Genomic DNA, 16,349 nt, shown 5'->3' with positions numbered 1-16,349 from the left:
TATGTCACATCGCCTAATATAACCGTCTGAACTTTGCAAGTCTTTGCAACGCACAAGGTTTATCAAAAATCGATGCGGTACATGTGTACGCTATGCAATGCATCGAATTTATATTACAACTCAACACCGGGGCATCCAAGCACTCATAATTGAAGTGTGTCAAACTGTGCACAATACATGCATACGCCACCTCGTGGTATAGATACTGGCTTCGTCATGATATCAGATGGCGTTGGGGCCCTCATGCAGCCTTGGCAAACCCAACAGCGTCCCGACCGAGGTCGTAAACTGTGTAGTATCGGCGGAGGAACACATCACCTAAAGGCACTTATCAAAAGGAAGTTCGTGGCCAAAAATAGATCACATACCGATAATCCACAGTGAACCCCAAGGTAGGTTGATATCCATACCGGTGAATGAGGAAATGCACGTGCCCTGGACTTCCAAGACGTAGTCGCTTCCCTTGAGTGGGTAGGGCTTGCCGCCGAAATAGAACGTCATTTCAGGAAGGGATGGGACTTTAGAACAGTCGACTTGGTATTGACCGTTCCATGACTTGGTGGCGCCAATTTGGGCGTTGAGCATTTCGGCGATGTCGGTGGGGAGTGCGATTAGGGAGGTGCCTGTATGCAATCTGGTGAGGAACTGGAATTTGTCGGACAGAGAAGGGACTCACCAGTGTCAATAGCGGCACCTGTCATCTCAAGGTCCAGCACATCGTCTCCAAATGCGACCTTCTCAAGCTCAACTTCCCAGTATGCCTTTTGGCGGAGAGGGACATAGGAGATACTACCAGTGTAGGCGGCGTGGTCGACACCACCAAATGTGGCCTCACCACCGTCTTGCTCGGAGTCACCAAGACGGAAGGCGAAGACGGGCTCATCAATAAGACCTTGGTTAACCATGCTGTAGAAAGGAGGAGTGATGTGGTTGACGGAGATGGTATCGTAGGCAAGGCCGAGAATACCGTCAAACCTAGTTGACGCGTTAATTACGGGGTCCCAATACCATGACACGAAATGTACATACTTGCCAAAGGCAAAAGCGAGACCGGGCTCTTTGGTGGCCTCTGCAAAGTCCTGGCCACGGATAGTGATGTCACCGATTGTGAGGACGTCATTGGAGACGAAGCCCTCCATGGAGCCAGAGCCGTACTGGATGGAGAAGTCGGAGCCATTGGCCTTGTATGTAGAAGAAGAACCGGACTGGTACTTGGCATGAAGGAAGCACGCGATAGAAGTGCACTTGGAACTGGGAACCCAGAGGTTACTCGACCTAAGGAATTGTGAGTGTTCGGTCAAAAACAAAAGGGGAAATGCCTACCCAGTGTCAAGAATAACCTTGAATGACTGGGGCGGGTTGCCGAGGGAGATCTCAGTATAATACTGAGCATTCATGAAGTCTGAGAAATGTGAGTAGGTTGGCAAGAGAGGAGAGGGTAGTTACATACTGGTGAGGGGGACATCGTGACCACCGTTGATAATCTCCTGAGTCCAGAAGAGCTCATCTTCTCCTGTTGGTGGACGAATGTGACGACCAGCACCGCCAGCACCGATCAAAGGTAGCTGTTGGTAAGGAGCCTGTGCGCCGTACTTCTCCGCGAGGTAAGCGGTCTCGAGATTATGACCTGGCGAGACTTGTGGGAGTTTGTTAAGCTTTAGTTTGTGTACACCAGCTGAAGCAAAAGGAAGTAGGACGAGGCTGGCGGCGAACGCGGACAACAACATTGTTTCAAGAGAAAGAGACACGAGGGAATTCGCAGCAGCAGTTCAAGTCTTAAATGGGGCTGACGTCTTCCCGGTAAGTAATCCTAATTTGGTCATCGCCGGAGATTATTTCACACGTGGTACTCAACAATCGACGTCGACGACGACAACGACGACGACGAAGATGAGCTTGAGCAACGTAGAATGTCTAGTACTGGCACAAGCTGTTTATGAGTATGGTGCCAATGCCTGGCAACAAGTCTCAAAACTTCTGTCTAAACATCCTCTTATCTCCCGCCCAAAGAACTTCTTTTCCACTAATGTCAGCCCGTTTCTTTTACTATGTATGGACTACTCAGATCAAATTCTTGTAGTCTTGTCGCGATATATACGCTCGCCTGATGAATGAAGCTCAGCTTGAGTGGTGAGGTACTCGTGCTAAACCAAAGTCGTGCATGTCCTCATGAATGTCCATACAGCCCCGAGTCTGATGCGAATACTCCACATGGTAAGCCCTAGTCCCGTGCCACTCCAAAATACTGCTAAACGCGCACATAGCTCTTGTAAACTTGAAGCTTGCTCAGAAATTCTACAGCGCACGCCTCCTAGAGCTGCGTGATTTGATCGCAGCCGAGGAGGTCAAGTTCAAGTGAGTACCTGCCCACCTTCAATTTCTGACGCTAACCTTACCCAGAACCATCGTCGCAGAAATTCAAGATATCCGGGCTGGTAAATGGGACGATAAGATTCGTGCCCAGCTCTCCGGAACAGAAATCGAACCCGAGTCAGAACTCGATTCTGCACAGATAGAAACAGTCGTCGGCGTGCGTATTTTTAGCTTCTTCCTCTTCAGTCTTCAAGCTAACTCTATTGTGCAGGAACCCGAGGTCTCACATGATAGTCAGGAGCAAGAACGTGAAAACACCCCCCAGCCAGAAGAAGAGGAAACCGCTCCTGTGCAAGAACCCGAGAGCACCGAACCTAAATCAGTCCTTGAACCAGTTCCTGTGGAAACAGAACTCCTTCACTCGCCTCAAACCCAAGAGTACGAGCCCGAGAATGATGAGTACCTAGTTGAAGTCGAAGAACCTTCAGCCTCAACCCACGAGGAGGAAGAAGAACAGAATGAATGGGAGCAGCCTACGTCCCCGGACGATGAGGCAAGTGAGATAGAAGCGATACTAACGCCCGCAGCTCCAGAGGGGTCCATTGAGGAAGAAGTTGAAACTAGCGAACAGTCGCCCAAACACGAGGACGAGTCGCCTGTGCACGAGGAAGAGTCGCTTGTGCACGAGGAAGAGTCGCCTATGCACGAGGAAGAGTCGCCTATGCGCGAGGAAGAGACGCTCGAACGTGAAGAGGAGGAGGAGTCCCCCGCACGAGACACAGAACCCTCCCATGCTGAACCACCACAGGAGACATCCATGAATGTCGACGCGGAGGAGCAGGACTTGTCCGTTGATACCGAGACGGGTTCCCAAGGTGCGTTCACACCCACATTCATAAATCGTTCGACTGAATAATTCTTATTGCGTAGGCAAACGCAAGGTGGATGAAGTTGAAGTTGGCGAAGGCGCTGAAGAGCCCGAGAGGAAGCGTTTGCGGGAAGAGAGCTCACCCCCAACACCAGGGGAGGAAGAACAAAGTTAGTGGCCACATAAAGAGTGAATGTTCACTAACCAAAGCGTGCACAGCAACCACACGCCCCCGACGCGACACAACAAGCAGTGATCAGCGCCCCTCCACGCCCCTCCAATCCAATTTATCCGGCTCCATCGCCCAATCCACCACCCAAGCCCAACTTCCCAACAAGCGCTTCCAGTCCGTCATCACCCTGCTACACTCTCAAATCTCACAACACCGAAACGGTAACATCTTCCACAACCCTATAAAACCCTCCGAAGCGCCAGATTACCATGATATCATCAAGCGCCCCATGGACTTGAAGACTATCAAAGCAAGGATTAAAGATGGGGTTATCAGGACCTCGAGGGATTTTCAGAGGGACGTGTATCTGATGTTTGCGAATGCGATGATGTATAATAGGCCGGGGAGTGATATCGCGCTGATGGCGGAAGAGGTAGGTATTTTTATTTTATGAAACTATTTCGGGGGTCACGCTAATGCTGTTGTTGACAGATGATGCTTGAGAGCGAGGGCCATATCAATACGTTCCGGCAGACGGAAGGCTACTTGCGCAACGCTCGTGCATGAACCAGTCTTGGGATAGTTTACATTCATACATCCATGCTTTCGGATGTCAGATACTACACATTGCTACAAGCATTAAGTATGTTACGTCTAATGTACACGTGCATGTATGCAAAGCAATCAACGTCCAGCAAAGCAATCAACGTCCAGCACAGCAGTCAGATAACGAGAGATAAAAGATCATTTAAGACAACATTCGATAACATATAACCTAGAACCATGGATGATACACCTCGCTCATCCTCATCAGCTGCACAGGATTCGTAGCCGTCGAGATCAAGTTAGTCACTGTCTGTGCGACTGGTATACCGCCCATATTCGTGGTCGATTGGGCCTGCATGACGAAACGATCAGAACGCGAACACGCAGACAATTCGCAACCAGACTCACCGCCTCTCGCTCAATTTTACATGCCATGATCTCAGCGCGCTTCACCACACCCTCAATATTCGCCGCACAACTTGTCCTGAACGACAAATCGAACGTCCATGGGTGTCCTTTTCCATGCATCCACGTCATTACCTCATCCCGAGCGAAGAGACAAAGTTGTTGTTCAAGACCAAACTGTGTTGTCCATGTCAGTGAGTTGAAGGTAAAGAGGAAGAAGGACGCACATCGGGCTCGGTAAGACACCTTCCGATAACCATGATGCCTGTCGTCAACAATCCCTCAGTGAACACAGGGCCCAAAAACCTCTGCATATTCGGGGTGAAGCGGAAGGGCACCGCGTCATTGGATGCGAACACAGGCGCCTGACCTGCTAGACCTGCGTTCCCAATCAGTAACTGATTCAACTTCCCTGGGAGACATAAGCATACCAGGCAACATTTCACTCATCGTCATGAGCCCTGTAGACCGAGAGAGATGGAAGCGCGAGGGCGCACGACTAGTGAGACAGAAGACGAAGGTCATGAAGCTCGTCGCAGCAACTTGGAGGGCGAACTGCTTGCGCATACGCCAGAGGTCTGCAGGTGTGGCCATGGCATTTGTCATGTACTAGGCACGAGAACATGAACTACTTCCTACACAAAGACACAGGATAGCTTACTTTGGTCAGAACATCATCTGGAACAAGCTTAGTGCCGATTTCATCCATGATGTCTTTTCGGAGGGTGAAGTATTCCGCCTTGTTTGGCTGTCGCAAGAGTCATAAGAATCACTCCAGGACGAGTTAGGAGCGTACTTACCGCCCGACCACTTTTCTGCTTGAATTCTAGCAGCACGCTTTTGACTTTCTCACCAGAGACAAGTATGGGGTCTTCACGAGATAAACCAGCTTCCTCGCAGTGATGGTCGTATATGTCTCCGAGCGTGACGTACGACGAATCGGTCTGCAGGAGGCGAAGACTGGGGCTACAGGAAATAGCAGCCGGAATATGGAACAGCAAATTTCGCTTGCGAGATTCCTTCCTACGGACCAAAGCACTATAGTAGGAAAGGTCAGTAAGTAAAATGTCAGCTAGAAACGACCTCACCAATTGAAGGTGCGGAACACCTGCGTCAGCCGCTCCTCCCTGCGCCAGTGTCGGCCAGAAGGAAGCTGAACTGAGAACGACGTCCGCGAGTTATCGTTTCCATGTACAGTGAATCTGCGCCAGCAGTATCCATACGACCGACAATTCTCGAACTTGGGTCCGAATTTCTGAATTCGAATGAAGTTCTGATTGCTATCCTTGTCCTATAGCAGAGGGTGAGGTCAACTTTCCTCTCGTTGACGATATCGAGCGGGTAACTCACCTCAGTGTACTGACCCGGAACCTCAATGTCGTCGAATTTGCCGTATTGGAACTCAGTGAGATAGTGACTAAGGAGGTCGAGAGACTGGATGCGTGGTCGGGAGTCGAGATACTTTTCTTGCCGGTCCCTCCATTGCTGAAGTTTCCGGATATATTCGTAATGCGTGAGTTTACTCTTGACGAAGTCTTCTTCGTATTCTCGCTATCACGAGGTCAGTTTTGTTCCCGTTCAAGTAGAAAGAGCGTACCCGAGCCGATCCGGATAAGTTTGCAGCCATCTTGGAAATGTTTTGTATGGTATGTTGCTGGAGCTGCCCGTCATCCTCCGTTGTATTCGTCCGCATCACGTAGTTCTGGAAGTGCATGGTCAACGTCTGTCTGGGAGTGGCCCACGAAGTGCTTACCTGCACAGCATCGAGCAAAAGCATGCAAATCAACCGATAAATCTCTTCTTCAGGAGTAGCCTTAAACCTCTGCAGTATCTGATCCACCATAGTCTCCATGCTCAGAATAAGCAGTGGGAAGGCTGTCTTAAGAATCTGAACGACCTCATCGACATGTTCCCAAGATTGACGAATGACATAAGACGGCTGGGCGTCAGAAGCACCTGGAGCAGCGTTTTGAGCGGAAGGAGGGACAGTGGCGCCTGCGTTTTGTGCAGCAGTAGGAGTTGTCTCTGTGCTGGACTGGGAAGCTTGTAGGGTTTGGGACTCGCCAGCGTCAGTCGATGAATTCTCCTTCTTGATGATCTCTGCTTGGACTTCGGCCGTAGCGTCTTGCATCACTTGGTCGCCGTCAGGACGTCTGTTTGCGTTGGCAGCTAATGCGCTTTGAGCGCGTGCTGCTGCTGTAGCCATAGCCTGCTTCTTAATGAACACCATGTCCTCCCTCGTCGTTCGCAACGGGAAGAACAATGCCTACAACCAATATGAGATCATGACAAGAAGCTAGAATCTTAAAGTGGCTTGAATACCTGGGGGAATAACTTGGCAAGGTTCAACAGGATATATCGCGCTTGCTTGACCTCGCGTTGACTGATAGAAAGACAAAGCTGAGGGATGAGTGATATCCAGTACCAAAACGCTGCCTCGCCCTTGTAAGTGTCGAACGCTCGGGAGATGGTAAAGTTCGCGTCATCTACACTCAACAACCAGAGCACCCGAGTCAGGAGGGGCCGACTCTTTCCGTTCTTGTACTGTCCGGCTGCCTGGAGGTAGCAGCTGACAGCATTGGCGGCGTGCGACATGTCGCTGGGGACCTCCTTGAACATACGATCGCTATACCGTCCCCATTCCGCCCATGCTTTAGCTTGAGACATGTCCATCTGGACTGCTTGGCCGAAGGACTGATTGGCGTCGTCGTTCCTCCCACTTCTCGCGTGAAACATGCCCTTGAGAGTGAAGAATTCGGCTTTCTGGGGGTTAGAGAAGTACATGAGGTTTGTGTTATTGATGACTTCCAGTCCTGCTTGCAGGTCGTTGGGTTTCTGGTAGTGGCAGCGCGCTTGCTCCCGCAGTTTGAGGAAAGCTTCCGATATCTCGATATTCGGCAGGGTGTAAATCTTGTTCAATGAACTGAAGCAGACATCGAGAAGGTCATGCTTCCTCGCCACATGGGCAAAGCGATTGATGATCCAAGCCGTTTCATGATACCCACGGTAGCCTGAGGTATTGAAGTTGCTTGTCGCAGAATTACTGCCTTGGCTGGTATTAGAGATCAGAGGGATGTAGGCCTTGTTGATTGCGTTGAAAACGTTCTGCCTCCAAGCAACCAAGTCACTCCATATGCTGATGTCGTCTTGCAGGTTAGGAAGGCGCTCTCGCCAAGCTTGTAGAACCATCTTGAGATCAGAGGACTTCTTCTCCAGGTTCTGAGCGGTAGTTGTAGAGAGAGAACCAAAGATCTGAACGGCCTCTTGGAGCTCAACAAACTGCTGGAAATGTTGTAACAGCGGAACATGAGCAGCCGACATGTGGAACGGAAGAGCAACCCATTTGCGCAGCGACAGCTGCATTGCATCTTCGAGGATTTTGGTGAATTCGGTGTTCTTTTCCAGAGCACCAGGCACCTTCAGAAGGGCAATGAACGCCTCGAAAACCCGCTTTCGTGGAGTCGCGACGTCAGGTAGCTGATTAATCTGCTCCTCCAGTGATTCTTTCTGATCGGCCCAATCCTTCGTTCGCCACGCACTCTCAAGTAGGAGTTCCTGGTTCCCTTCGCTCTTCGCCAAATCATGCAACGTGTCCCACTGCTGGAGTTTTTCTGCTGCGAGCATCCAGTGGTCCTCCCAAAGGCAATACTCCACTTCGGAAAACGCTATTTGGCCACCCTTCGCCTTCGTCATCGCCCCTTCATAACAGTTGGAGGCAAACTCCCACATGCCATTCTGTTCGAACGAAAGTGCCATGTTCGTCTCGAGGTGGAGGCATCGCCGGCGCCAAAGACCATAGAATACATCTTCCTCTGTTAATTCGGCATAGACGTCTGCGAGCGAATCGTAAACCGTTTCTTTGACAGCAGGATCATCGTCTTTGACAGAATCTAGAGACGTCTCCAAAATCTCCATCCCAACGTGCCATGCGCCGTATGATTTTGCGAGGTATTTCACTAGATAGGGTGGCAGAGTCATAGGTGGCGAGCAGGCGTGAATACCACCCAATAGAGTCTGGATGACATTGGGGCGCAATTCGAGCTGCTTGGCATGGAAGTCCTTGCTCAGGAGGTTGATCATGTGCAGTGTCATGTCCGCCTGTTCTCGACGAGACAGACACGCCCATGCTGCGGGAAAGACCGATACCCAAGTGTCGTGTGCAACTTGAGGGTCAAGGAACGCCAATCTCTGCATGGCACGGATGACGGACGCTGCCTTCTGTAGAGCAACGAAATGGCCATTTGAGGGTCCCATACTGATCCTCCGCTCTGAAATCAATGGCACTTCCCCGTCAACAGCCCCGAGAAGGAGATGAAGTGCGAGATAGATCCAGTTATGATCTGCGAGAGGCTCCCAACTCTGGACTCCTAGGATATATGCTAAACGACCCTGAAGAGACCGAGGGATGCTACTGTCCAGAAGGTCCATAAATCGCTCTCTGAGCACGGGATCCCGAGCACGACACCCAAGGAGGAAACACTGTTCCAGTCGAGACGTCAAATCACTCCTGCGCAATGAAGGCTCTGTGTAGATGTCGTAGATAAGCTCCAGGTAGCTGTGGAATAGCGCATCACCGCGGGTCTCAAAGCCTGCCATCTTCTGCAGCACGCTGACTTTGTCCTTCATTGTTGGATATGCCTCGTTCGTGTGAAGTGCCCAGTCCCGCATAACATCGAGTGAAAAGTGACACAGGGTTTGACTCTTGGATTTCTCTGTGAGCGCAGTGAATGCAGCAAAGAATGACTTCCGATGATCGCCGAGGTGTAGAATGGTAGACTTGCAAATCTCAATGATGGAGATGATGAGCCGGACGCCGTTCTCAAATCCGTTGGTGGCCGGGGTTGAACTGACGTGGTCTTTGGCTAGTTTACTGAACAGGCGTAGAAGGGATGCACTGAACGGCTGGACGCGCTCCGCTGTTACTTGCACGACGGATTTCAGCATGAGGAGGATTCCACGAAGAGCAGTTGTGTTCGCCAAACCATCCTCGACTGCTGTGTAGACCCAGGTATGGAAGTCTGACATGTCGCCCTGTTTCTCATCTCGGTCAGGCAAAGGGAACAGTTGCAAGAGATGTTCAAATATGGGATGAAGGGCGTCATGCAACCCAGGATCATCTGTCGTCAGGCCTTTGCGAACCAAGGATTGGAGGATCGTGGCGTTAGCCAGATACCAGGCATCATCCTTATCTGCAGCGACAACTTGCAGCACTTTTGCAGCACTGAGGGCTTGGTTAAGGTGAGGTTCTGAATCAAGTTCTGTCTGCACGGTTGCATTAGCATTCCACAAGCATGAAGTGTGCGAACCATGTACCTGTTCCAGAGCACGCGAAAAGAAGTTCAACTTGACAGTCACGTCACTCCAACCTGAAGGCGCGACCATCTTCTGCAATAGTGACAGTGCACGAGGCAACAAGATGGTCCTGGCTGCTGGCTCTAGAGAGGAGGTTGCAAGGCGGACGAGGAAACTGACAATGCTTTCTCTGAAGGGAAGGGGGGTGACCCATGCCGTGGAGGCTCGGGGCGACTCAATTTGTGCATGAGTGCCGGAATCCTGCGACTTCTGTTCCCAATCAAAGACAACCTGGGAGATATCTATGGAGAGTATACGAGATTCACCAGACGCCGTGCCAGAGAGACCGAGTTTGGACAGCGAGTTGACCATGTGCGGGATAAACAACGCACGAACGGGATAGAATAAGTGCGGCTGGCGGACAAGAAGTTGGTAGATCATGATGATTTGTTGGAATCCGTTGCCCTCTTCTGCCAGTAAACGCCGCGTCGTCCTAGCCCATTGAGGATATCCTGCATCATTGCCACCCGAGCGAGGAAGAGCTGGCGCGAGAATATCCAGCGCCTGCTTGATGAGGAGTTTGCCGTCCGTGTGAGGAGGACGAAGGAGCCCAGTCCAAGCTCGGAGGATGAATTTCTGCGGGGTATCAAACGCTTCGAAGAAACGTGCAGCTAGCAGATACGCCGTCTGCTTCACCACTGCATCTTCACTGGTAATATAGTGCCATGCACAACGAATGATGTCCTTTTTCACATCTTCCACGAGCTCTGGGAAGCGATGTACCAGCACCGTAGTCAAGTGTAGCAACTCGATCATGAACATATCATCGGCATCCGGGAAAGAAGACGTGTCCGTCATGGGTTGCCAAATCACTCGATGAAGAGATGTCACGAAGTCCATGTCAAGTAGGCCCTCCTTGTCGGGGCTACTTGCTTGAATCAAGATAGTCGGAGTCAGAACGAAACGCAGAAAATAGGTCTTCTGAGCCCATGAATATGAAGTGTCTTCGAACCAGACCACGAAGCGTGACAAAACATTGCGACGATAGAAGAGGTCTTCATTCAGCGCAACGTGCCGATAGAGGAACTGTGTGAGTCGCGTCAGATCCATTGCGATGTCGCGGGTGTAGATTGCCACAATGTCGAAAAGCAAGTCGACACGAGGGGTTCGCTCCAGCGCTTTCATGAAGATTGACATGATTGTGGATTGCCGGTGAATCGCATCAGGGACCATAACTTCATCTTGTTCAGGTTGCAGAGGCTCTGAACGCCATATGCCGAGGAGGACATCGATGATGTATTCGTTGTCGGCAAGCCAAGTTGGCTGAATGTCTGCCAGGTCATCGAAGAGCAGGAGGCCAGGAAGTAGGAGACTCCGATCACCACTTTTCAGGCAGAGCTGCACTAATGATTGCGTACGAGACGCAATCTCACGCTCGAGGTTGGGAGCAAGTCTTGCTTGAAGGATGCTTCTGAGAGTTCTGATATGGCGGGGGAACTGGAGATGGCGCATAAAGAAGTCCATCGCCTCTCCTGGGTAGCGATCTAAATATTTACCCAGGGGCTCGGAGAAGGGACTGCGACCGGAAAAGTGCATCTGGGCTTCCGTCTGGACTACGGCATTGACAAGGTTTTCCAAGAAGATATTCGCTGCAGAAGGGAGAAGATGGAAGATATTGGCCAATCGGACAAGCTTCGTGATGCCTTCGTTCTCAGCTAAGGGAAGCTTCGAAGATGCTTGTAACATTTGGGGGTCTGCGACGATGCGGAAATGATCGAGGAGCTTATGCCCGATCTCAACTTTGAAGTAGTTGATCAAGAGCTCTAGTAATCTCGCAAGCCCCTCCAAGCCAGAAACCGACAGACGCTTGGGATCTGCAAGGTTCATCAAGATAGGGCGCAAGCCTGTCTGCAAGAGCTCTTTGGGGAGTCGGCTTTGATGGGTGAGAACCATGCGAAGTCCTTCGTGTGCAACTTCTTTTACCTCCTGCGAAGGGGAATACAGAGACTTGAAATAGACTCCAGTGACTCTGCATCATATAAAGTCAATGCTGCCCACAAATTAGGAACTATCGCTGACCTCTGTCTAGTTTGGTGTTGCTTTGAAAAGAAATCTGTCATAGGCATGGATGCAGTAAGGAGCTTGATGCAAGCCACCCGAAGCTTGATGATCTCGAGGGATCCTTGGCGAAGATTTCCGCGAGCGAGCTGGACGTCGTCGGCGTCGGCGAGTCCGAGAGTTTCGTGCAACAATCGGAGCAATTCATCATTCAGCTCCGGAAGCGGTGGATCAAGACTGACACAGTAGCGTACTGCATCGATCATCCCCACTTGAATCGGGAAAGATAACGCCCTCAACGGTTTGGTGTAAATTGCTGTCAGCATGCGATCCCGATGAGGTAAGAGGAGTTCGTGAGCCGATTTCCCAGTGAGCTCGACGAAGACCTCGACGCAGATTTGGGCCGCTTGACGAACCACCGGGTTGGGGTTTGAGAGCTCGGAGAAGAAGATACCGAGGATATGGACTAGCTTTGCACGAGCGGTGATGGGGATGTCAGACATGGCATCCATATCCGTGTAGGTGACGCGCAAGACACGTTTAAGAACATCGATGACGTCGGTGACATCGCGCGGGAGATCAAAAGGGAGATCCTTCAGGATGTGAAGCAAGGTTCGCACAAGTTCAACTTCGCGGTCACCAACCCATTTTACACCAATATTAGGGAGGTACGTCAAAATCCTGATTCCCGTGCATCCTGCGCTCTTCCGCACCCATGAATCGTCGAGGCAGACAGCACAAAAGCGCGCAGAGATTTGGTTCAGCGTAGGAACAACGTCCTGTGCAGTAACACCATTCTGCGCGCACATGACCACCAAGTCGTTCAAGATTGACGTGACAAGTTCCTCACCCTTGTGCACTTCTTCGATGTTATCGCGTGCGAGAGCGCAAGGTAAGGCCTCCAAGTACGAAGAAAGAAGGGGACTAGGATATCGCTTGAGGCCAGCTTCCTTAGTTGCATTCTTGCGAAGCTCCATTGAGAATACAGCTCGAGACAGTTCACGAATGAACTTGTCAGCGTCATCTTTCACTTCGGGCATGTGTATCGCGTCAAATATCGCTTCCAGTGATTTGACGAACACCGCAGATTCATCTGGTCCGTGGCTGTTCTGTGGTACGAGATTGAACGTCAGTCACTGAGTATAACCCTATCCAATATTACTTACATCATGCAAAAGAGTTATAATGCACGTCTCCAAAAAGGAGTATGTGTGGGCACGATAGGCAGGTGCAGCCTTGCGGAGGGTTCGAACCGCTAAGTTAGTCATCGGAGCCAGCTTCACGTTTTCCATCGAGCCGCCGAAAGAGAGAGCAATGGTTGCCGCCTTCGAGAATGGGCTATATTCGAGGGCAGGCTCTTTGTATAACAAACGACGATTGCGCCCACCGAGCTTGCCAAGAATGCGGATGGTCGTGTGGGCATGATGATGACTAGCAGGTAATGGCTTTAGGTGACTGTGAAGCGCTTCCATGAGTTCCCGGAGAACGGTGTTGAGAGTCGGATCCAGGAAATCCGGTGTCAGGTTGTCGATACAAAGCTCAAGCGTACGAAGACCCTGAGACACGAGCTCAGGAGTCCCACGTAAGGCAAGTGCGAGGGGGCGCATGAGATATGTGAGATGGGGTAGGAGATGTGTGAGACGCAGAGGTACCGTGAGGCAAAGCTCAACGATCATGTCCCTCGCATACCCTTCGGAGGCATGCAACTGGCGGTTTAAGCTTTCCAACATATCGGGAAGGAGTGGTAGAACTTCTTTGTACAGAAGTTCGTAACGACCCCCTCCTCCGCCGATTGCGCGAAACAAGCCTCTCAAAAGATGGTAGTAGTTGGTTGATTTGGAGGCTTTCGCAGCGAGAGGGAAACAATCCATGATGAGTTTAGCTAAATGTGCAGCCAGAATGGGTTCATTGGGCACAGGAAAAGACGTGACTGCACCAAATGCCATCTTGAACAGCCGAATGGTGATGACCGCTGTCTGGTCGTCGTACTCCCCAAGAAGTGATAGGCGGTCAATAAGGAAACGAAGGACGATTGCTACCAAAGTGGGCGAGACGTTTTCACGACTGAACAAAATTTGGCAGATTTGTAAGAGCGCAGGTCTCTTTCGAGCTGCTTCGAAAAAGAACTCGATCTTGTGGGTCCAAACCTCTTGGAACACGTGAAGATTGACCTCCAGCAGGACTGCGCTGAACCAGTCCATGGCTTCGGTAGCGTCGCGTGGCTCGGTGTCGAATAGGGCCATACATTCCATGCAACTTTTGAAGAGACGGAGGATTAGTGTGCCGTCGGGAACTGGTGCATCACATTTCTTCAATCCCACTAGGCAAACACGGAAACCATGAAGGAGGGTTCGGAAGAGAAAGCGGCACTCTATAATCAAAGGATAATTCGTACGCATTGAAAGTGCTATTTTGAACGTGCTCTTACCGTGGATAACCTCTTCCGGCTTCTCAGTTGCATAGGCAGCACCCGCGACGGGTCGTGTCTTCTCTATCAGCAGAAAGTTGATGCCTTGCTCTTCACCATTTTTGGCTTTCTCGATCCTCTCGAGTGCATTGTCCAAGACTAGTGTCATCGCCTCGACCTTATCGACACAGGTCTCGAACATTGCAGTCAGTACCCGTGCGGCACCTTGAGGGGTGTCCTTCGTTGTAATATTCTCGATCAGACCGAACATCATCTTGGAGAACAGCGTATGTAAGTTATGGCTGAGGTATGGGTTATGGATCAAGGCGGAATATAGCTTCGCCACGCGCGCGAGCTGATTCGCTGAGAGGTCGCCTCGGACGTGGTGAACAAGGTCTGCAACCGAGGCATAGACTGACGGACTGAATGGTGATGATCAACTATAGCCCTTCGTTGCCCGATCGAGTGAACTTACCGCAAAGTCTCTTTACTACCAACTCCATCTCCAAGAAGAATACGTTCATCGAACAGCTTGTCGATCTGGGGCAAAAGGGCCTTTCGATGCGGCGTGCCAATAAGATGCCGTAGCACAACTATCAGATCCTGAAGGATGCGTTAGGTCTGGTGGTGCCTTTGAGACATGTAGCTCACCTTTCGGGCCTGAATTCCGTTGGAAGGCAAGTCTTGCATTAATCGAAGAGCAGCAAGAATCAGCCTCTCTCCAAAAGAATCAAACTGCTCTCCAAAGCCTCGCATGACATATGCGACATAAGATACCATCTAAGCAATGAGTACCTCGAATATCGAAATCGTTCCAGGACATACCTTGATTTGCCCAGTGATGAAATCCATGTACGCTTGAGGATTCTTAATCGTGGGCGCCATGCCGGACCAGTAAGATCCCATGGCCTCATAATCTTCTCTAGCTTTTTTCTGGGCGGGAGATTCGAGACCCAGAACCTCGAAGTTCAGGCCGAGTGTTGTTTGAATGACTGTAAGGACTAGCGGGCGGTGACTCTGAGAAAAGGTGACAACCACCATTCCCATCTCGGCGAGGACTTTGAAACTGCGAATGCTGGGAAGGACGACATTGGGATCAAGAACAGGGGAGTCCTCGCAGAGTGTATCGAGGACAAGCCCTTTCATATTCCGAAATACGTCTTGAAGAATTCCCATGAATTCGGCGACGAGCTCTTCTGTCAGGGCTCGAAACGACCGTAAAAGGTCGATAATAATCTTGCATGCCGTGACGCCATTTTCCTCATTATCATGACGCAAGGCGTGAAGCATACCACCGAGTAATGGCAGAGCAAGAGGACGTATAGTTTCCCCGTAGGGAATGCGATGTATGATTTCAAGCAGCACGCGCCTGAACTGGTACTCCATGATGTCTTTATGATATGCAGCGTCCCCGGTGTTCAGAATTTCCAAGAGAACTGGAATCATTTGAGGGAATACACGCGCAGATTCGGCATCCCTGACGGTGTCTATCATTTCTCGTAGCTCGCATGCAACGTTGTGCTTCGTTTTGAGATCTATGACAGTGTGCTCAGCAATTTCAGAATGTTGAATTATATGGGAGGACACGTACCTATACCAGGGTCCGCAATGCGAGCAGCCCGCATTTCAAGATCTGCAGCTGTACCTAGCTGCGGTGTGTTCTCCATGATGGAACAGGAGGAGGAGGCCTGCCTTGATACTAACCAGTAGCAAGCTAGACCCGGAAAATGTGTTTGGTTCGAAGTTTGGTCAAAGTTCACGTGATTTTCACGTGATAAAGCACCAGTCACCCCTCATTCGGGGGTGGCCCACTTTGGTCCCTTAATACTAGGGACTACTTAAATAAGTGAACGTTATAGCAAGTTAATCTGCATCCTCCAACAGTGATCGGCGATTGGAGGACACAGGAGAACAATCAAACCCCACAATGATCAACAGAGTACGTGGCTTCTTCTTGATTTTGAGAGATGGGACTGAAACCATCGCTCAGACGACAACCAAACCAAGTGGGCTTAGATCATGCACTCAGCCCACTCACTGCCACTGCCGCCCGCAGGCCACTACAACTACTAGTAGTAGTTACTACTGAACCTTACTGAACGCATTCTGGCGCCACGCCTGGTCGTCAAGGCCTTCTGTCACATTGTAGGCTAGTGGCTCCGTTGTATCAACGTTAACCAAAGGGAGACTCGACAGGTAGGCACGTACCATAGCCTGCCTGGGGCTGTGCAGATTGTAACAAATATAAAATTGGAATGTATCAGAACAATTCTCAGAAACGTGATACC

At 50.6% G+C, this 16,349-nt stretch overlaps 3 protein-coding genes across 3 annotated transcripts; 1 reads left to right on the top strand and 2 right to left on the bottom strand.

Annotated features, from left to right (window-relative positions):
- Window positions 1-50: 50 nt before the first annotated feature.
- On the bottom strand, window positions 51-1,948 carry EDB91DRAFT_533780 (aspartic peptidase domain-containing protein). Its single transcript, XM_041327623.1, has 6 exons — window positions 1,451-1,948; window positions 1,324-1,402; window positions 1,030-1,275; window positions 677-975; window positions 369-623; window positions 51-318 (listed from the first exon to the last, which is right to left on the bottom strand). The coding sequence occupies exons 1-6, from the start codon at window positions 1,725-1,727 to the stop codon at window positions 242-244; spliced, it is 1,233 nt and encodes a 410-aa protein (XP_041182835.1). The 5' UTR covers window positions 1,728-1,948; the 3' UTR covers window positions 51-241.
- On the top strand, window positions 1,891-4,030 carry EDB91DRAFT_1294007 (uncharacterized protein; the record flags this gene model as incomplete). Its single annotated transcript, XM_041324888.1, has 9 exons — window positions 1,891-2,028; window positions 2,081-2,130; window positions 2,186-2,214; window positions 2,265-2,355; window positions 2,401-2,530; window positions 2,585-3,188; window positions 3,244-3,351; window positions 3,401-3,786; window positions 3,846-4,030. 9 exons carry the CDS (start codon window positions 1,891-1,893, stop codon window positions 3,918-3,920), a joined length of 1,611 nt encoding a protein of 536 aa, XP_041182834.1. The 3' UTR covers window positions 3,921-4,030.
- EDB91DRAFT_533838 (uncharacterized protein) lies at window positions 3,843-15,769 on the bottom strand. Its single transcript, XM_041327624.1, has 19 exons — window positions 15,653-15,769; window positions 14,887-15,596; window positions 14,713-14,841; window positions 14,537-14,664; window positions 14,083-14,483; window positions 12,821-14,025; window positions 11,676-12,763; window positions 9,618-11,625; window positions 6,627-9,566; window positions 6,058-6,570; window positions 5,902-6,006; window positions 5,655-5,855; window positions 5,393-5,595; window positions 5,105-5,342; window positions 4,966-5,052; window positions 4,736-4,913; window positions 4,532-4,683; window positions 4,308-4,481; window positions 3,843-4,251 (listed from the first exon to the last, which is right to left on the bottom strand). The coding sequence occupies exons 1-19, from the start codon at window positions 15,726-15,728 to the stop codon at window positions 4,129-4,131; spliced, it is 10,659 nt and encodes a 3,552-aa protein (XP_041182833.1). The 5' UTR covers window positions 15,729-15,769; the 3' UTR covers window positions 3,843-4,128.
- Between the last annotated feature and the right edge of the window lie 580 nt (window positions 15,770-16,349).

The sequence above is a fragment of the Suillus paluster genome, assembly GCF_016628075.1.
Source record: "Suillus paluster strain FC165 chromosome Unknown EDB91scaffold_4, whole genome shotgun sequence".
Taxonomy (NCBI): domain Eukaryota; kingdom Fungi; phylum Basidiomycota; class Agaricomycetes; order Boletales; family Suillaceae; genus Suillus; species Suillus paluster.
The sequence above is the reverse complement of the archived record's forward strand: the minus strand, read 5'-3'. Positions and strand labels throughout refer to the sequence as shown.